This window comes from Hakea prostrata, chromosome 6, assembly GCF_041222555.1.
Source record: "Hakea prostrata isolate BN-2017 chromosome 6, UWA_Hpros_2, whole genome shotgun sequence".
NCBI classification, from domain to species: Eukaryota; Viridiplantae; Streptophyta; class Magnoliopsida; order Proteales; family Proteaceae; genus Hakea; species Hakea prostrata.
In genome coordinates, this window is record NC_142605.1 from 20939412 (window position 1) to 20957657 (window position 18246).

General features: G+C 38.2%; 1 protein-coding gene across 2 annotated transcripts; it reads right to left on the reverse strand.

Moving 5' to 3' along the window:
• Window positions 1-244: 244 nt before the first annotated feature.
• LOC149012539 (N-terminal nucleophile aminohydrolases (Ntn hydrolases) superfamily protein) lies at window positions 245-13812 on the reverse strand. Of its 2 annotated transcripts, XM_089158151.1 has the most exons (11): window positions 13528-13812; window positions 12793-12843; window positions 12111-12231; window positions 11779-11863; window positions 11151-11232; window positions 10899-11037; window positions 9943-10115; window positions 4948-5111; window positions 3788-3911; window positions 3607-3711; window positions 245-1404 (listed from the first exon to the last, which is right to left on the reverse strand). In XM_089158151.1, exons 1-11 carry the CDS (start codon window positions 13666-13668, stop codon window positions 1312-1314), a joined length of 1278 nt encoding a protein of 425 aa, XP_089014277.1. In that variant the 5' UTR covers window positions 13669-13812; the 3' UTR covers window positions 245-1311. The 2 variants fall into 2 exon arrangements, with proteins under 2 accessions (XP_089014277.1, XP_089014278.1); XM_089158152.1 differs by lacking the exon at window positions 245-1404 and having other exon boundaries at window positions 3625-3711; window positions 4973-5111.
• Window positions 13813-18246: the final 4434 nt, after the last annotated feature.

An 18246-nucleotide genomic window follows, 5' to 3' on the forward strand; every position in this document is an offset into this window, starting at 1 on the left:
GCACGGTGGCAGGCGTATCCAAAGTTGGAGTCGTAGGAAAACCTACCTTTTGCTCAACTTTACATATACATGGCAAGAACGAATTTCCAGTCGTAGGAAAACCTACCTTGTGAATTGCTTGGTCTGGTTAAAAGAGATGCTGATCACATTAAGTTGAACAGTTTCTACCATCCGTTTTCCCCCTGTTTGTGCCAGAGCTTGTTTGGATTGTTCAGGGGTCTTCTTTTTCCCTTTTTTTTTTTTTTTTTTTTTTTTGTTAATCTTTTTTAAATTCATCTACTTCTGGTTGGGCTGGTAAGGGTCCAACTATTAGTATCAACCGAGAGTAAAAAGGAGTTTTTCAGATTCTGCCCAAGGCCTTCAATTCGTCAGCAACTTCTCATATGAAAAATTTGAGCAAAATGTTACCTTTCCATATGGCATTAAGGACACATCACAGAACCGATTATAAGGTTCTCTAATCAGCTTAAACAGTTAAGGGCCTGTTTGGTTACACGAGTCTGGAGATTTCAAATATCTGGAGATCTCAAATATCTAGAGATTTCAAATCCTATGGAATCATAATTTATAAAACTAAATGTTTGGTTGTGGAATGAAATCTGTGGATTCATCCTAAAAAAATATTTGATCGACGTGATTTTTGTGAATTTGCAAATGTATAACTTTTATGAAATCTCTAGATTTCACCCCTTACCCATAAATCTAGACTCACGTTTTTAGTATAAATATGTGAATCTCTAGATTTCATGAATCTAGAGATTTTTACAACCAAATGGATATAATTCTCAGATTCATGAATCCAGATATTTAAAATCTTTGATTCATGTAACCAAACGGGCCCTAAAAGAGTTTCCAACATACACTACCTCCTTAGCTAGACGAAAGCTTTAGTCACCTGTTAAGAACAAATGCAACCATATTTGCAGTTCTATTGGCTACCCAATTCCAACCGACCAAGTTATGTATTAAATACATGAATTTCAAAGAGCCACATTCTCTACTTCTCTTTGCTGCTTATGCAAAGATCAAATGTCAGAAATACAATCTTCTACTGGGAAAGAGACATACAGTCATTGCCTTGCTACCAAGAGCAAGGAAAATATAACAGTAAGAAATATCCATGAATAGTGATATGAAACATAAACAAGGATCACCAGATAAAGATAATAGTTGAACATTCCCAGCGATATTTTTTTAATATTCCAAAGCAGCTCTGGCAATATTTCTTCTTTCCTTGAAAGAAATTTGCATGCTTAGCAACTCTACTGAATCAAAATCTTTTTCTGGATTCAGCATCATATAGAATTCCCATCACATGAATTTTGTATCAGTAAGATTGATTTGAGCTGCAAACTGTTCGATCCCAGTCGTAGTTTGCTTTTTAGTGTTTCTAAGAATTGAAACCTACAACAGATAAGAATGAAATACTTACTAAAGTGCTACTTAATCTTCTCTAGAGCAATAAACAAGCTATGGCTGGCAAGAATTGTGAAATGTGAACAATTGTGATCATTTAGTCTGTACAAGTAATCAACCAGAGAGAAAATTGGAAACATGCATCTTAAAAAAAATACAAGATTCAAAGCTTAAAATTCATGTTTGGGTTCAGGGGAAGTTGACTTTGATCCTCAAATCAGTAATGAGGAACTTGTTTTGATCATAGTCAATGACACAGTCCGATATACTGCAAGATTCTGATGGCTTGACTGACAGCTTTTATCTATCCCAAGCTACTAGCTCTTGACAGAAGGGAGAGGTAGAGGGAGAGAGAGAGACCCAGCTTTTCTGTGAACAACAGCAAACAAGGATCTCACTGGAACCACAGGAAGAAAAATCTTCTCCTATCTATCTATATATATATATATATATATATATATATATATATGTGTGTGTGTGTGAGAGAGAGAGAGAAGCCAGTTATTTGCTAAGAGCAAGAACAAACAAGGGCCTCATTGGAACCCACAAGAAGAAAATCTGGCTTCTATCTAGAGTTTTGTTATGTGACCCAGGAGACATAAAATTACTTTTGGATACAACTGACACTTCGAAGCCTTAGCTGTGAAGCACTACAGTAACTTGTACCGGACTTGCTTAGTTAAACACAAAAAACCAAATGATAGTTGATTAAATGACCGATGGCCACCATCCCTCCTCTTAGAAGGGTTCAAAAAGGGGGATTGCTCTCCCACACACACACACACACACACACACACACCCGGCGCGGGCAGGTGGAGAAGGGGATTAGTTAATGAGCATATCCAACTTCTACAAATGAGTTTATTAAATTATGATAGCTATGACAGTTGTTACTAATGATGGTCAACCCAGCTTCCTGCTACAGTAGGCCCCACAACCGTAAAGCATTACTCTGTACAATTTCTTTTCCTTTTTTTTTTTTTTTGTGGGGGGGGGGGGGGGTGTTAAAATTGCTCTGAAATTGAATAGTGGGGAAGTGTTGCAATGCCACCACAGCACTATCATGATATTTCCTTGACATTGGATAGATAGGGTCAGAGTTGGTTAATATCATTCCTACCACAAAATTCATTAGGTGAGAAATATTAATACTCACACAGGGTAAAAATGGTAAAACATTACCATTCCAGATTCTACACCCTCTCAGGGTCTTGCTGACAATTTTTAATCATTATAGGAAACTCACCAATTATACAAATAATAAAGAGTAATAATGTTTAAAACAGGAAAAGAGCATCCAAACATGTGCGAACACGTCTGTAGGTTCCACTCCACCCACTCTCCCTTCCTCCCTATCTTTTGTTTTGAAATAATAGTAGTCTTAAACACGATTTGGAATCTAAAGACTCATATTTTTGGCAGACATAAAGCGGAGGGAAACTTAAATCCAGATTTGCTACCCACTTAGAGGATGATGTCGACAAAGAATCACATAGGCCTCAGGTCTTTTGTCAGTACTACCCATGTGGGTATATGATCTCACTCAGGAAACTTGTGAGAAAAGGTAAGGGAAGGCAGGGTGGTGGAATTTGGTAAGAGAAGAAATGGAGATGAGGTGGGATTTTATGGGAGCCAAAATGGAAGGAAAGAGATGGACAATAACTTTTCCCTGAATGCCAAAGTCCAACCAATTTAGTAGGACATCGAAAGTGAATGGGCAGGTAAAAAGTGGGGATGCCACAGCATGGACAAGGATAAATGCACTTGTGAGTTTGTTTGGAAGTTTTCCAGCCAACCTAGCCAGAGACACTCATACTTGTGGGAAACAAGCATAATTTGCTGGTCCTTTTTTACTATTTTTACTTTTCTCCATCACATAAACAGGGTCTATTGGTTTCTTGATTAGTGGACAAAGCAAAAGAAGGTACTAGAGGTTACGTCAAGTTCTCATTATGACAAACTGACTGAAGAAGTGCTTCAATTATTGGATCAGCCAACCCCATGCTGATGGAAAGTCCCAGTTTTGAAACCTGATCTTCATAAACAGTTAAAACAGCAGTTACCTAAGTTATAATATACATTCTATTGGCCCTTGACAGCAGAACAACCTTAGAAATCTACACTAACATTAATTGAACTGGAGGTAAGCAATGGAAAATATGAGACTTTTGACTTGCTATACACTTATACCTTTGGTCGATCCATGGAGTTCCCAAAATAACCAATTCCAAATGACAAGGAAGAGTATGCAGCAGCAATCTCTACTGCTTTGAGCTTTGGTGTTTGTCCTGGAACCTAAAGCAGCAAAATTGACGCAACTGAGACGCTGGATGGAAAGACTAAGAGGACATGCTTTGTCAATCAAGCTTACCATAGTAGGAGCATCAGCTTGCACAATTAAAATACCAGCACTTTTATCAGCAGATTGTTGATTGGTTTCCTGCAGTATAGAACGTAGTACTTTTGTGCATGCAGACACAGGACCCGATTGTGACCTGAATCAATGAAGATAAGAAAAATAACACATCAGGCTATGGTAAGCCTACTGCAAAGAAAACACCAGATTATATAGATACTTTAATTTATGAGCAATGGGATCATTAAAAAGAACAAATTGGTAGGAAACACTTTTATTTTAATACCATGTGATATTGTTAATGTTGGTAAGAATATAAAACTTCCTATTTGAATCTACCATCCACAGTTTAACCCATATGGAAATTTAAATGAAATTGACTATAAAACCCAACTTTCAGTCAAGAAATCAATCAAGTTTCATAACTCAACCCAGCCAAGACAGGCCTCCATCAAGGCCAAGTGAAATTTTCATGGTCCAAGGTTCATATAAACCATTAGAGAAAGAAACTACAACATGCATATCCTTCATTTCCAATATCTACTAAGGAAAACCAAGTTTGGTCACAGAAGCCCAGAAACAATCATTAAGCTTATAACTGTTGGTGTTACAAACTGTGTTTCCAAGATTTGTTTTTTCTTTAATGCTATTCCTTCAATAAAAATTGTTGAGGTAACGCTATGTCAGGAAAATTGCCCCCCCCCTCTGGGACTCTGCTTAAACGGAAGCCTTTGGGATCGCGTTTGTCCTTTTTACTATTCCTTCAACGGCAGCAACCCACACATTACAGAAGTAAGCACTAATGAGCCATGGCATCCCATCAAAATGGATAAATTCAACCAGTAAAATCCTTTTATAAAATGAAACTGCTGAGGGAAAACAAGGCCCTAGGCAGCGATTGGTGTGTCTACCCTTAGGGATTGAATGAAATTGTTGACAAATCTTTGACCTCACTGCTATAGTTGTGTACTGGTCACATTCATGGGGGTGGACTCTAGATTTGTAAAACACACTCTTGATAACACTCTACAAATATTATGGACTTTTTCCACTTTGATACTTATGTATTCTGCTCTTCAAAGAAATATGATGTTCGAAAAGAATAAACAAACAATCAAACAGCAAGTCATCTGGCTAACAAAAGAAACAATCTCTTTAAGTAGACATCAGCATACAGTGACGATGAGACACAGCACTCACGAGCCGCAAATCCCTTCATTAGATACTCTCCAGCACCAGACACACAACAACCAACTATAAAAGGGGCCCCAAAGGGACCTTTCGAAGATGCCCAACAACCTGATCCATACATTGCAGCTAATCCGATACGCCCACTAACCTGGAAGAAATAACAAAAAGGTAAGCTCCATGAATGAATAAATCGATATCATAGTTTCCCTTGAAGATCTTTTTCAAGCATATGAAGAAAATTTACTTTTCCATCAGTTTGTAAAGTTGAAAGGAATAATTAGCTTAATATTGACCAAAACACTCCACTAACAACTCACCAAAAAAAGAAGAGAGTAAAAAGCCATTCCAAGGTTATCAAAGCGGCAAGGCAACCAAGGTGGTTGGTGGTGGACGAAATAAATCAGATTGATTTTTCGATCAAAAGTACTATGTGAAATCTTCGGTTTTCCTCTTCCCATCCCTATCCCATAGGTACAGCGCTTTGAATCAATAGCAGAACCCTCACCGTATGAATCGGCATTATTACACCTCCCAAGGAAAATCCCAAATTGGTCCCAAATTGATTTTTTAATACATCTTAGGGGAAAAAATCAGCATGCCATATAACCATCCCCCCCCCCCCCCCCCCAAAAAAAAAAAAAAGTGTCCCATCATGGTAGGAGTAATGTTGCTTAAGATCTCTCTTTTTCAGCCTAGCAAAATAAGACCTGGTTTTTACCCCAACTCAATCAAGATCTCGGTTCGACCAGGGATCTCAATCGCACCAAAGTTTTTTTACTCCCTCTCACTCGAGTTGAGACGAAAATCTAGTCTCATCTTGACTCTCTCTCACCTCCTCTCTCAACAATGCACTTGAAGGTGATTTTGGCCCCATTTTTCGCCTGAATTTTGTCGGATCCTCACCTACAACACTCCTAGATTCTTTAGCACATCTACATCAACAAAAGAACATCAATCAAGGCCATTTGAAAGTGTTCTTCAAGCAAGGTGATATTTTGTGACGCCATTTGGTTGGAAACTATAGGGCTACACCCAAGTGCCCTACTATCCCTAATTTTGCGAGAGATGATATTCTTGATCATCTCATTGAGTTAGTTGAACAACATAGAGCCGCCAGTAGAGGACCTAAAAAATGTGATCGTGGTGCTGGGCCTTAATTGATTTCATCTCACTTTCTTCTGTTATGAAGTTATCATTTATGAACTTATGATGGTAGTACTATTGTATTCTCGAGAGTCAAGAATGATGATGTTTTATTGTGCTCATATGGCTGGAGCTCTAAATAGTTTAAGTAATTTGATGTATCTTATAACTTGGTTTTCATCTATATCAATTAATGGTTCTATATTTCATGTTTTATAACATTGCATATTCATTCTTGCAGTATTTCAGTTTCAAACTTAATCAACTTAGAACTTATACATAGGGTTGTCTTCTCACAAATCTAGGGCCATCAGTGTGTTTAGAAGGCCTAAAATAAGCTAAATACCAAGTTTCAACCTAACTTGGTCCTTCAAAAACCCCCCGAGATGGACCCTCAAGACTTACAATATCTCGATTGAGATCACACCAACTTGAGCGAGATTTCGGTTTTTTGTAAGGGCGAGAATGCCCTCGAGAGCAAGATCACCACCAACCATGTGATGTGAACAAGGATCATCCCTTGGCCGAAACCCTCCTGTGGGGCCCAAGGCCCCACCAAGGGGGCAACCCAAGGGCTGGCCAAACCCTAAGAGGGGTATTTTGGTAAAATTCAGCCCTAATTATCCACTGGAATTAATTTTCATTTTTCTTAACTTTCAAGAGTCTTGTTAGTTTGAAGTTTTGTTTTGATTTAGAATTGAGTTCTTGATTCCTTAGGAGTCTTTCTTCAAACAAGGATCTTTTATTACAAGAAGAGTTCCTTTCCTTATGTTGGAGTCCTAGTGTCTTAAGGGAATCTATTTTCAAGAAAATTCCATTAGTTGTTTATTAAGTTAAAGTCATTTATTTGTGTAGCTGAGATTAATTGTAAGGAGATCCTAAACTATAAAGGATTTCAATTAGATTTGAGTCTTTAGAAGGTTACAAATAGCCTAGTCTTTTCATTGTATTGTTAAGTCTGATTATTGAATAAAATTGAGTTTGAGTTAAGGATTGTGGCCTTGTTGAGGAGGCCACAGTCGAGTAATTGACAGTTCTTATTCAAAGTCAGCATCTCCTTCAAGATTTCACTTTCTTCTTCCAATTTCCAGCACCCATCAACAGTCACAGCAACTTCCAAGTAAGTGTAGCAGGCCCCCATCCCCTCCCACACCCTCCCAACCCACCGCAGCCTCCCCTTTCCCCTCCCCCTGCTTGCGCAAACCCTAGAATCCCTCCCACCTTGTCTTCTTTTCTTGGGGCAGCAAGAAATCAACCCCCTTCCCTCTTTCTTTCTTGTGATACCCCCCCCCCCAGGGCTCACTTTTCTGTTTTGTTCTTTTATTTTTTGGTTCTTGCTGCATTATTGAAACAGCAGGAAAAAAAAAAAAGGAGCGACACAGAGAGAGAGAGAGAGAGAGAGAGAGAGAGAGAGAAACAGAAATAAAAGAAAGATAGGAAAAGAAAATTGCAAGAAAACTACCCCTTTTCTTTCCTAACTGCAAGTCTTCCCTACCCTTTCCATTCCCCTTCCATTATTCCCTGGCTTCTTCCTTTCACTTTGGGTTATGCAAAACTCTAATCTTTTCCCATCCCATCGCACCCCAATTAGATTCTGTTAAAACCCTAAATTTTCCCTAACCCTTAGGATCCCAAATTCATCTCCTAGTCATTCCTCCAATTCCCATCAAGTTTAGAAAAACCCATACCTTTCCTAAAAGCTTCCAAAATCTTTTTCTATCAAACCCTTAATTTCAAAGAACCATCCAGGGAACCCTAACCCTAAAAATGGGTTTACATCACTTGGTATCAGAGCTGCATTTCCAGCAAGTCCAATTACCAACACATCAGGTTAGATGAATCAATAGTAGCCAAAATCATGAAGGAACCAACTAGAGACTACTTTCAGTCTCCCCATCATATGCATAGGGGGATAAGACAACCCCTAAGGCCTCAAGAGACTCAAGAGTTAGGAACATATGATGGCATTAATGATCTTTAAGGTATTCTATGAGTGGCTCTATGATCTTGATTGCTATCTTGATCAGCATTATTATTCAGAGAATGGCAAGATGGGGTTTGCATATAACCAGCTGGTGGGATATGCCCATGAGCAATGGATGAAGTATGAAGGCACTGAATCTAACACTTCAGAGGAAATGTCAGAAGCTTTAAGCCATGTTTTCTTCCCACAAGAGCACCAAACTAGGCAACACCAACAACCTCACTATCTCAACAAAAAGTTTGCAAAATCGATGAAAGAAACCAGGAGAACTGGTACAGAGGAGAAAGAAATAGGGAAATTACATCAGCAAATTCAGGTATGAAAACCCTTTTGTATGAAGATAATGAAAGGTCCCATCCTCTCTCTCCCCACCCACCTTGGATGAACTTGTCCACTCTTACTCTCGTGATTATGATCAAGAGTTACACAACCATCAGAATACTGTCCAAAGGACGGATCCAACATTCCCCAACACTTCCACAATTTCTCAATACCCTCCTAGGACAGACATGTTTACCGGTCCATTTATTCAAGTGCTGTTGGGCAGAATCCCTAAGGGCTTCCGTAGTCTTGACCTTCCAGTTGGTGTCTGAACGCATGGCACCTGCATCATTGACCTTGTGCTCTTGTCTTCTGTTATTCTTCTTCTTACTTATTTCTGACATATACACCATGTGGAATCCCTATTTATGGTTCAATTTTCAGATTACTAGATTCAATCATCTTCTTATCCTAGTTCCACATTATCCAATATTTAGATTAAAGATTCCACTACTCATATTTCTTAAATTCTAAAGTTACTTTTTAGCTTTGAATTGTTGGGCAGAATTTCTTACTCTGTTTCGGTGTCTCTACAGTGTCTATTTTTCTGTTATATCTATTTAGTACCTGCTGTGTCCCATTGATTCCACATAGATCTGTTTATGGGTCTTCCAACAGTATATATATTTCTGTTACATTTATCTGGTCCCAGCTCTATCCTATCAATTCCACATAGATCCTAGTATAATTGCAGTTCCCAACCAAAAGCACATCTGTGTGTCCAACTAATTTTGTAATACTTACAAGTATAATTTACAAATCAAGTAAACAGTTAAATTCCCACTTTTCAAGCAATTGGAAGCAGAAAATGGATTACTTGTAATTATTCAGTAAGGAGAGTGATAACCTTTTGATCATTTACTATGCAATTTGAAACAGGGAAAGAGGTATTGAAGATTATTTGTCAAGTATGTGGGACTTAGGCAAGGTTATAGGACAGCAAACTGTAGACCTAACATTCATTACAACGGCAAGCCATGTGAGACAAAATAAGATACCACTTAAGCAAATTACCATGTCTATTCTCTCAATCTAATCTATGGGCCAAGGGTGGGATCTGAAGGAGAGAGTATATTACGTCTCCCATTCATGAACAATGCTATCCCTTTACACAAAGGATAATAATAATAAAATAAATTAAAAAAAAGAACAACACTATCCTGTTCAATTTATTATTTACAATCAGAAGAATAATCTATTAAACTTGAAGTTATCAAAAGTTTTCCAGAAATTCACCAAGTTACATAAATTTGAGAAATAAATCCATACTAGCTGGTATACACTTGGTACAGGAAGCTACTTGATTTACAACTAGTCTAGGTTGCCAACATATTCTCTTAGTTAATGGATTTGCAACAGATTCAAACAACCCCCCCCCCCCGGGGACCCAAAAAAAAAAGAGCAGATTCGCAACAAGATGCCCTTTCAGATCCAAGGACACTACCTTAAGTGCCAACTGCAATTTGTTTCAAGACCAAAACCTAATCGAATAGCATTCAAAAGGATAAAGATGACAAGAAGTTTTGATAACCTTCAATACAATACCACCGCTTGAAGATCCAGAAGCTATATGCCCATTGCTGTCAACACAAATAACTCCCACAGTATCCATAACGTGGTCTTCTTCAGAAGCATTCAACTCATATGGTTGACCGGTCCCACTGTTGGTTCCTCCAGCAATATCATATGCTTGAACTTCTACTTCTGCAAAACAACACACATATGATATATCACTGACAAATAAGAATAATAATGTCTTTATTTGATCAGTTTCTGTAGTCATCTCCAAGGAGGTTGTATAAAACCCATCAAAATATTCCCGCAGCTGGAATAGCTGCATTATCTAATATATCCTACATCAAATCCCAGCTAGTGAATAAAAGAGAAAAAAGGCATGCCCAGCGCACGAGGCTCCCACCAAAGCAGGACCTGATGAGAGTCATAATGTGCATTACCCCCACTTTAGCAAAGGGGCTGTTTACAAATTTGAATCCATGACCACTTGGTCAAAGTGGAGCAACCATACTGTTGCACCAAGACCACCCCCAATGGAGATCCATATCTTCAAAGAGGAAATAATTCTTCCTCAACCAACAGATTGATCAGAATGTGTCACCCAGACCAAGAAGTACCATGCAAAGGCATTTATATAGGTCAAATGATTATATGATGTTAACCAACTGAAAAATCACTTTTCTCTATTAAATACCATGTATCTTATCAGAAATCAAGAGAAAAAGAGAGAGGAGAGTCTTTCTGGAGAGATCCGCTTGACTGCAGGTATTAGGTCCATAAACAGGATAGTATTAAGAAGAATACGCAAAACCTTTTGGGTGGAGCGACTCTGCTACTACAGAAATTCCAATTCAGGACTTCTAGAAATGATAAATAATCAGTTTTAAACTTAAAAGACATCAAATCATGAAAAGAAGATTGACATAAACCGGCAATTATGTTTTTACCCAAAATAGAATCTCATGGAAATACCTGATACTGTTTGCAATGCAGCAGCCTCTTGAGGACTTGATGGAGGTTCTGAAGCAGAACATTTGCATCTTGCTTTGGCATCGTCTAGCATTGCTTTGTATTTTAGCCATTGTGCTTTTGCCTTCTCAGTCACCAGCCACTGTTGCAAACATGCAAAAAGAATATCAAAGAAAAAACCAACACAACTCTGATTTTCACTGAGTAGCATACTGAAAGAGATCGAACGGAAACCCATAAAATTAGAAAAGATACTTGATCAGCCTCTGCTACTGTCCCTGCGCAGACAATACCCTTAGTCTTTGCCCATTCACGAGCACCTTCACCAGCCAAGAAGCTGAAAAATAATATGATATCACCTTAATTATACTCATGAAGTGGATGTCATAATGAGATGCATTGATCACATCTGATAACAGAAAGAATTAGTTCGACTCTAGGATTTAAATTCCTCACTACATGAGGGAACAGCAAAACCATATAATCATAAGATCTGCTATTTGACGTTTCTAAACATTTTCTCATTTTCTTAGTATGACTTTACAATCATCTGACTAAGCTGTATATGCAAAAGACTACAAATATCTCCCAACTTTACTTTTAAAACATAACTTATGTAAAAATGCAGCCAATGTGCACGTGGAAGACAGTGAATGAACAAATAGACGTACATTAATCTATTTTAAATTCAAGCCAGTGCATGTGCTATAAAGTATTGCCCCCATGCCAAACAACTTATAATTAACGCCAAAACCCCATAATTCATTTAAGTATGACCAAAAGCCAAGATAATTACATTGATTTGACAGGAAAAAAAAAGGCCCGGGAAGGCAGCACCGAAAAGGAAACAGAAGAGATTGAGGCTATGATAAAGTGACCATACAATGGAGGTATTCGACCGAGCAAAGAAGGTCCCCTCATTTGTTCCTTGGCCAAGCAAGCAGCAACCTGGATGGCATTTCTTACACCTGATCTACAATTTATGAAGAGGAAAGTGAAACTAAAGAAGCTTGAAGTCACTAAGTACAGATGGACCAAACAATCAGTTAGTCATGAAATCCACTCAATTGTATCTCACACTTATAAAGTGACCCAAGGCCTCTAGGCAACACAGACCTTGGTGGCCCTGTCGTTATCACCGTACATCTAGACCCCTCCAAAGCTGTGCCCCTAGATGCCTTGGCAACTATGGTATAATTCTCTAAGAGCAAATACCTGGCACGGCACCAGCAGCTCCAAATGCTCCAGAATCACCATCCATTACACTAGCATCACATTCAACATGACCATCCTCAGTCAAGTTTGAACCACAGCCTGCATTAGTGCATGGATCATCCTAAAGCAAAAGAATCAAATTTAAAATGCTTTGATTGAAGAGAAAAATAAGTAAAATGTACACTGCACTGATAAAGGTCCTGCCAGTGATAAAAGGACATAATTGCCAATTTGAAAATGCAGTTAGTCCTGCATACAATTATTTTGTAACAAGGAAGCACATTTTGGCATCAGTGATGAAGAAAGATCCACTCATATGACAGGATTGGCGTCCTCCAAAAATCACAAAGTTACTACTAACTAAGATACAATATATTTATTTGTAGAAAAAATATCCATGATTTTAGAATAGAACAATCTTCTATTTTTCTTTTTTTTAACTGTTATCTAGTAAAATTTCTTTCTTTTTGGGCCAACACAATTTCCATTTTCTTTTAAGACAACAACTTCAAATATTTCCTTCAGAACAAACTAATTCTATTTGGTCACAAAATATTTTAAATTGAACTTTGATTATGCCAATTAAAAGGAAATGAAGCCAAAGCACATTATCATTCTGAGACAAATTTGATGATAGCAAAGCACTAGAATCTAGGGAAAAAAAGTGAAGAATAAGACATACCTCCAATACCCGTAAGGTTGCTGAAACAGCATCAATGCATCCACCTGAACCCTGATTTACAACAATTTAATAAAAAATAAAAATAAAAAAAGGGCTTCCAATTAAAGACCAGCATGCGTTCAGTTCAAAAGCCATATTTAGGCACTTCGACAAAAGTCAAGCATTGCCATTGATCCTGAAACAAGCCAATGCCATGTCCAGTGAGAAACCCCATCAATTATATTGGTTTTTGCACTGACGATAGATCAGAACAAAAATTCTAATAGTGCACCTGCAAGTATAATCTCTTTTACTAATATATCATTAAATGAACAGTTTTTCCATTTTCACTGAACCTAGATACCCTCTCAAACGGAGTATTTCTTCTCAAATTTCATCGAAAAGAAAAAAGTAACGGAAAAACATTTGACATTCATCTAAAACATGTTATGCAGAGAAAATTATCGATCAGATTTAAATTAAGACCAGTATGCATAATAAGAGTGACCAGATGCGTCAAATTTGAAGTAAAACCCGTTACTTTTCTTCCAACAAAGTAAAAAACGACCTGAAGACAGTCATTATAAAAAAAGAAATCCAAGAGAGACGGAGGAAATTTTGCTTTTTAGTAATTTATCAGCACAATAAACTAAACTAACAGTGCGTTAAAAATCTTTTACAAGTTAAAAAGCACTTAAATCTGAAAACACATCTGTTAAACATTCATGATTGTCAATTGGAAAGGAAATAAGAGACCTTCCGAAGAACTGCGGCTGCTGCACGGCAAGCCCGTTTCATGACTCCCTTGAGCGCCTTTTCGTTGGAAGGAGAGTGAAATCCAGCGCCAACATGAACTGCGACAAAAAATCTAGGGTTGGTGTCTTCCTCTCCCGCCATTTCTATTCTTTAAACCGCAACGTCAGGAGAGATAGATACTCAGATAGAGAGATCTTCACACTGCAAAAACAGATGCCTATAACGTCAATTTTCACACCGGAGCGTCGTAAAGTTAACTTTAGGCTTGCAGGCTGCAGCCTTGCACCAAGGTGGTTGGGTTGGATCCCAAAAAATATATATATAATAAAATACAAAGAGAAAATTTGCTTGGAAAAAGGAAAGAAAAAAAATCAAATATTTTATAGAATATTTTTATAATTAACCGATGGGGAAAAAAATTAATTTATACCAAAAATTAGATTATTATTCTTTTGTGCATTGCTAAGTTTTGTGCTTTCAAACATCAAGCAAGGTGAGAATCTCAGGACATGAAGTCAAGACCCCTTCTGTCCCACTCTCACTCTTCAATTTCAATCTGTCACAGGACTCCTAGTTACCCCGTGTCTCTATCAACGGCGTTTTCTCTGCCAAACTGGCTGGAAAGGCATTGACACTGGTGGAAAATGTTCTGGAAGATGCGACTACATCTTAAACTTAAAACTTTTTTTTGGCGCTTACTGAATGAAGGGTTACCAGTAAAATTAGTGTTATCTCAATGGAAGCCGATGGACGATAGATGTGAATTGTGCAGTAATAACACAGAATCCACTTGGCACGTGTTCATTTCCTGTGAATGGACGAAAAGAATCTGGGCAGTAGGACCTCTCGGTTTACTAACAGAACAATTAGCGCAACGATCAATCCTACATCTGTGCAAACAACTACTAGTTGATTTCCAACTAGACATACAAAAAACGCATTGGTTTTTCTCGGTTTTTGCGACCACTTGTTACTTCATCTGGGAAGAAAGAAACAATGCCATTTTCGGGAAAATCAAACCCAACCCTTACAAAATTCTGTACAATATTAATAGATGGCTCCTAGAAATGAAGTGTTCGCCTGTTAAAGAGGAAGGAACAGATAGCAGAACCCAGAATTACCCAAAAGATTATACAAACACTAATGATACTATTTTTCTTTGTGCAGGGGTACATAACAAACCACTAGACACGGTGTGCTGGAGTGCGGGGATGATGGAACAAGGGAGAATCACATGGACAAAGACAGGGCACTTATGAAAAAGCATCACGCTTGAAGCAATTGTGAAGGCAATAAAAGAAGGCTTGACATATTCCAATCAAATCCATGAAGTATGGATCAACGAAGGGGCATCAACCCCTCTCTTTTATAACCCTCCCAAAGGCCACTGGCCTCTCCATCTGAAAACTGAAATGGTGGACATCAAGTCAAGATTAGGCAATGCAATCTTTTGTAACTATAAATCCCCAGAACTCCTTAACCTCTTTAATACCCTGGCTACAAGAACAATTAGTAGTAATATTTTGGAACCTACCCTCAACCGGAGTGAGGAACTATGTACTTTGAACCAATCAGTAATGGTAGATTTGTTTTCTTTGATCAAAAAGAAAGAAGAAAAAAAGAAGGTGAGAATCTCAGTTTAATGAATGAAGTATTGTTTACCAAAGAGTATATTGGGCTTGACCCATCCCTTATTTCTAAGGGTATATTGGGCTTGACTCATCCCTTACTCAGGATGATCTTGTCTATTGCATGTATGACAATTTGGTCACTTTCCGCTCCTTAGTTCGGTGTGAACCTTGTGTTTTCATGCAACTGTGTGTCTGTACTTTTCTTTCTTTAATGAATGAAGTACTGTTTACCAAAAAAAAAAGAATCTCAGTTGCATGTCAGGAGATCTCTAAAATAATCAAATTATTGGAAGAGATCCAAACAGCACTCCCCTTAAGATAGCAGATCTCAAATGGATCTGATCTGGCTAATAGATTATCATATTTATTAAGGGAGGAAGAGCTACACTGGCATTAAAAAAAAAATCTAGAGTGAATGGCTCCAAGTAGGGGACAAAAATATAGCATCCCTTCAGTCAATGATAAGTCAAAGAAGTCAAAAGAATGTAATTCACAAACTTAAATCTCAATCAGGCCAATTGCTCATTGAGGAATTTGCAATTTTGGGTGAGGTCTTCTCGCATTTCTCTACTTTAATTCCTCCTCAAACCCTCAATCCTTAACCCATTTTCTTGCACGCATTTGTTGATGTATTTGTAGTGTAGAAAATGGCATGCTTTGTAAACCTTTTTCATTTGAGGGAATTAAAAGAGCACAACAGCTATATGGCGGGCCTTCCCCCTTAGACTTGATATGTGGCACCATGGATGCTCGGATTTTCAGGACTGGATTTGGCTGATTAATCATACTTTTCGAAATGCGACCTTGAGTCGATTATTGATATCTTGTGGTCTCAGATAATATGGCAAATCTCTGGAAGACCCAAAATCTAAAAATATTTGATCATTGTGACCCATCTCTGCTATCGACTCTAAGTCGCAACTCGAAAAATGTCTCGAAAGCTCAAGCCTTATCTTGTTCTCAAGTTCGGGTGGATCCCCTCGACTTGATATGTGTGCATCCCCCTCCCCCGATCATGGATGCTCGGATTTTCAGGACTGGATTGTGAGATGACTCATCACGTGAGGACGAAATAATTTACCATTCAGAAGTGAAGATGATTTTTTTCTCTTCTGATAAGATGATAAGGGAATCCACTATCTGGTCTTTACTCAAAACTCCGGAAGATTCCTTTGATTTCTTACTCTTGGGGTACAACGGTTACAGGTGTTTAGTGATTGCTCCCCGCTAGTTGGCACTCTGAAGGGCCTCGCTCTCCTCAATTAATTCGAAACACGCTGAATCTAGTGGACGAACAGCGATTGTCACAATTCTCAAATCTATTGATTTTCTACGAGATTTTCCAACCTCAAGAAGCTGTAGGCTGAGGCTAGCTTGCACTTGGTGGATTAATTCACCAAACTTTATTATAGACCAACACTTTATTTCCTTTAAGAAGTTCAATCAGGCTTTATGGCTAATGAACTGAATCCACCAGAAAATCACGTGGAATTACTGAAGATATCTTAATTTGAAGAAAACATAGGGAGGGGAAGTCAGGTTAAAAAAAAAAGAGGATTTGGTGAAGCTTATTCTGTGAAAGTATTTCTGACCTCACAGGTGAGTGTACGTTTGTGTTGTTGGACTCATTTTCCTTGCTGCTTTTCCACGATCTTGCATTCCTTAATTTTAGCTTTCCATTTGTTTGCCATGAAAATTCTGAGGATTGCTCCGTATAGTCATCTGTTGTACGTGCTGGAAAGAATGAGCCGCCCTAGCTGAGATTCATAAACATATGTTAGCTAGGCCATGTTAGGGTATGTGTTCACTGATAGAGCCAAGAAACTCCTGCTCTTAAATCTTAATAGAAAGTCAGAAGGGTAGTTAAGCAAAAAACGTGCCAAACCGGTCGGCCGGGAAACGAAGTGCGCCTTTCCCTAAAGCCGGAACTGTCTTTCCAAATAGAGAGAATAAATAAAATGCTATGGATAAGGAAGTTGAAATTTGAACACGTCTTTAACCATCTTAATTTAGATTTTTCAGCAATCTACGTGCCCATGGGTACTAATGAAACAAGTAGCCACTTTCAAGTGTTTATAAAAAATTTGATTGGATAATTACTTGTGCCTTGTCTGCTATACTATAATTACTAAAAGGGTCTTACTTTTTATGAAATTATTGTTAGTCCCTCAGTTTTAATAGTATTAAAAGATCGTTTGGTTGTGAATATCTAATATCTATTTTGTCTTTCTAAAATTAAAGTCAAAATACAATACTATCCTCATTTAATATATATGAATGTGCAAATGTATAGCTTTTTTGAAATCTTGGACTCCTCAACTAGCTCTCGAGCTCTTTGATACAATTTTGAAGTAAGGATTGGTGAAATCTCTAGATTTCGAAATCTAGAGATTTCTACAAGCCCATGGGTACTCTAAAAACAAGAAGGCCTACAAGCATCTATCATCCACCGATTCATGTAACCAAATAGGCCCTAAAGAAGTGTCACGCTCCCAAATAATAGTATCCAGGTCTCTCCTCAGCTCGCAACTTAGAGTGCTCTCTCTTGCTCGGCCGAGCTTGTTGTGATAGTCGCTAGCTCCTCCTACAATTGGAGCCGCTTGTGCCATCATCTCCTCCAGATGCTTGACCTGCAACCAAGCATTCTTATTAGTGGTTTCCATGGTTGAATTCGGATTTCCATCTTCTCCTTCAATCGCTTCTCATTTACAAATGGGTTGTGAAAGAGTTCTTAAAGTCTTGAAATAGGGCTTATCCAATGCCGGCGACTTTGTATATGGGAGAAGCTGTGGTATGCCTATGTTTAAGAGTCTCTTAAAGTCTTGAAATACTTGACTTGGAGCAGAGATTGATGGGAAACCCGCGTGAGCGGGGGAAAGGAGCCATTCATCGGAGATTACAAGTAAATCTCCGACTAGAGGAGACAATGTGCGCGCTGACAGACCATCGAGGAACAATTTGAATAGGGAACTAATCACACATGACAACATTAAACAACATGTTTAACATTGCTCTGCATGTCAGCCCATTTTGTTGGCAGAAAGCATTCCAAAGGCTTTCGATCATTAAAGGACTCTGTCACAAAGTC

Coding starts and splice junctions, on each gene's coding strand:
- LOC149012539 (XM_089158151.1), bottom strand. CDS start 13,668: ATGGCGGGAGAGGAAGACACCAACCCTAGATTTTTTGTCGCAGTTCAT. Junction 3,712..3,787: donor AAGCTGATGCTCCTACTATG/GTAAGCTTGATT, acceptor TTGCTGCTTTAG/GTTCCAGGACAAACACCAAA. Junction 1,405..3,606: donor ACTCCATGGATCGACCAAAG/GTATAAGTGTAT, acceptor TATCTGTTGTAG/GTTTCAATTCTTAGAAACAC.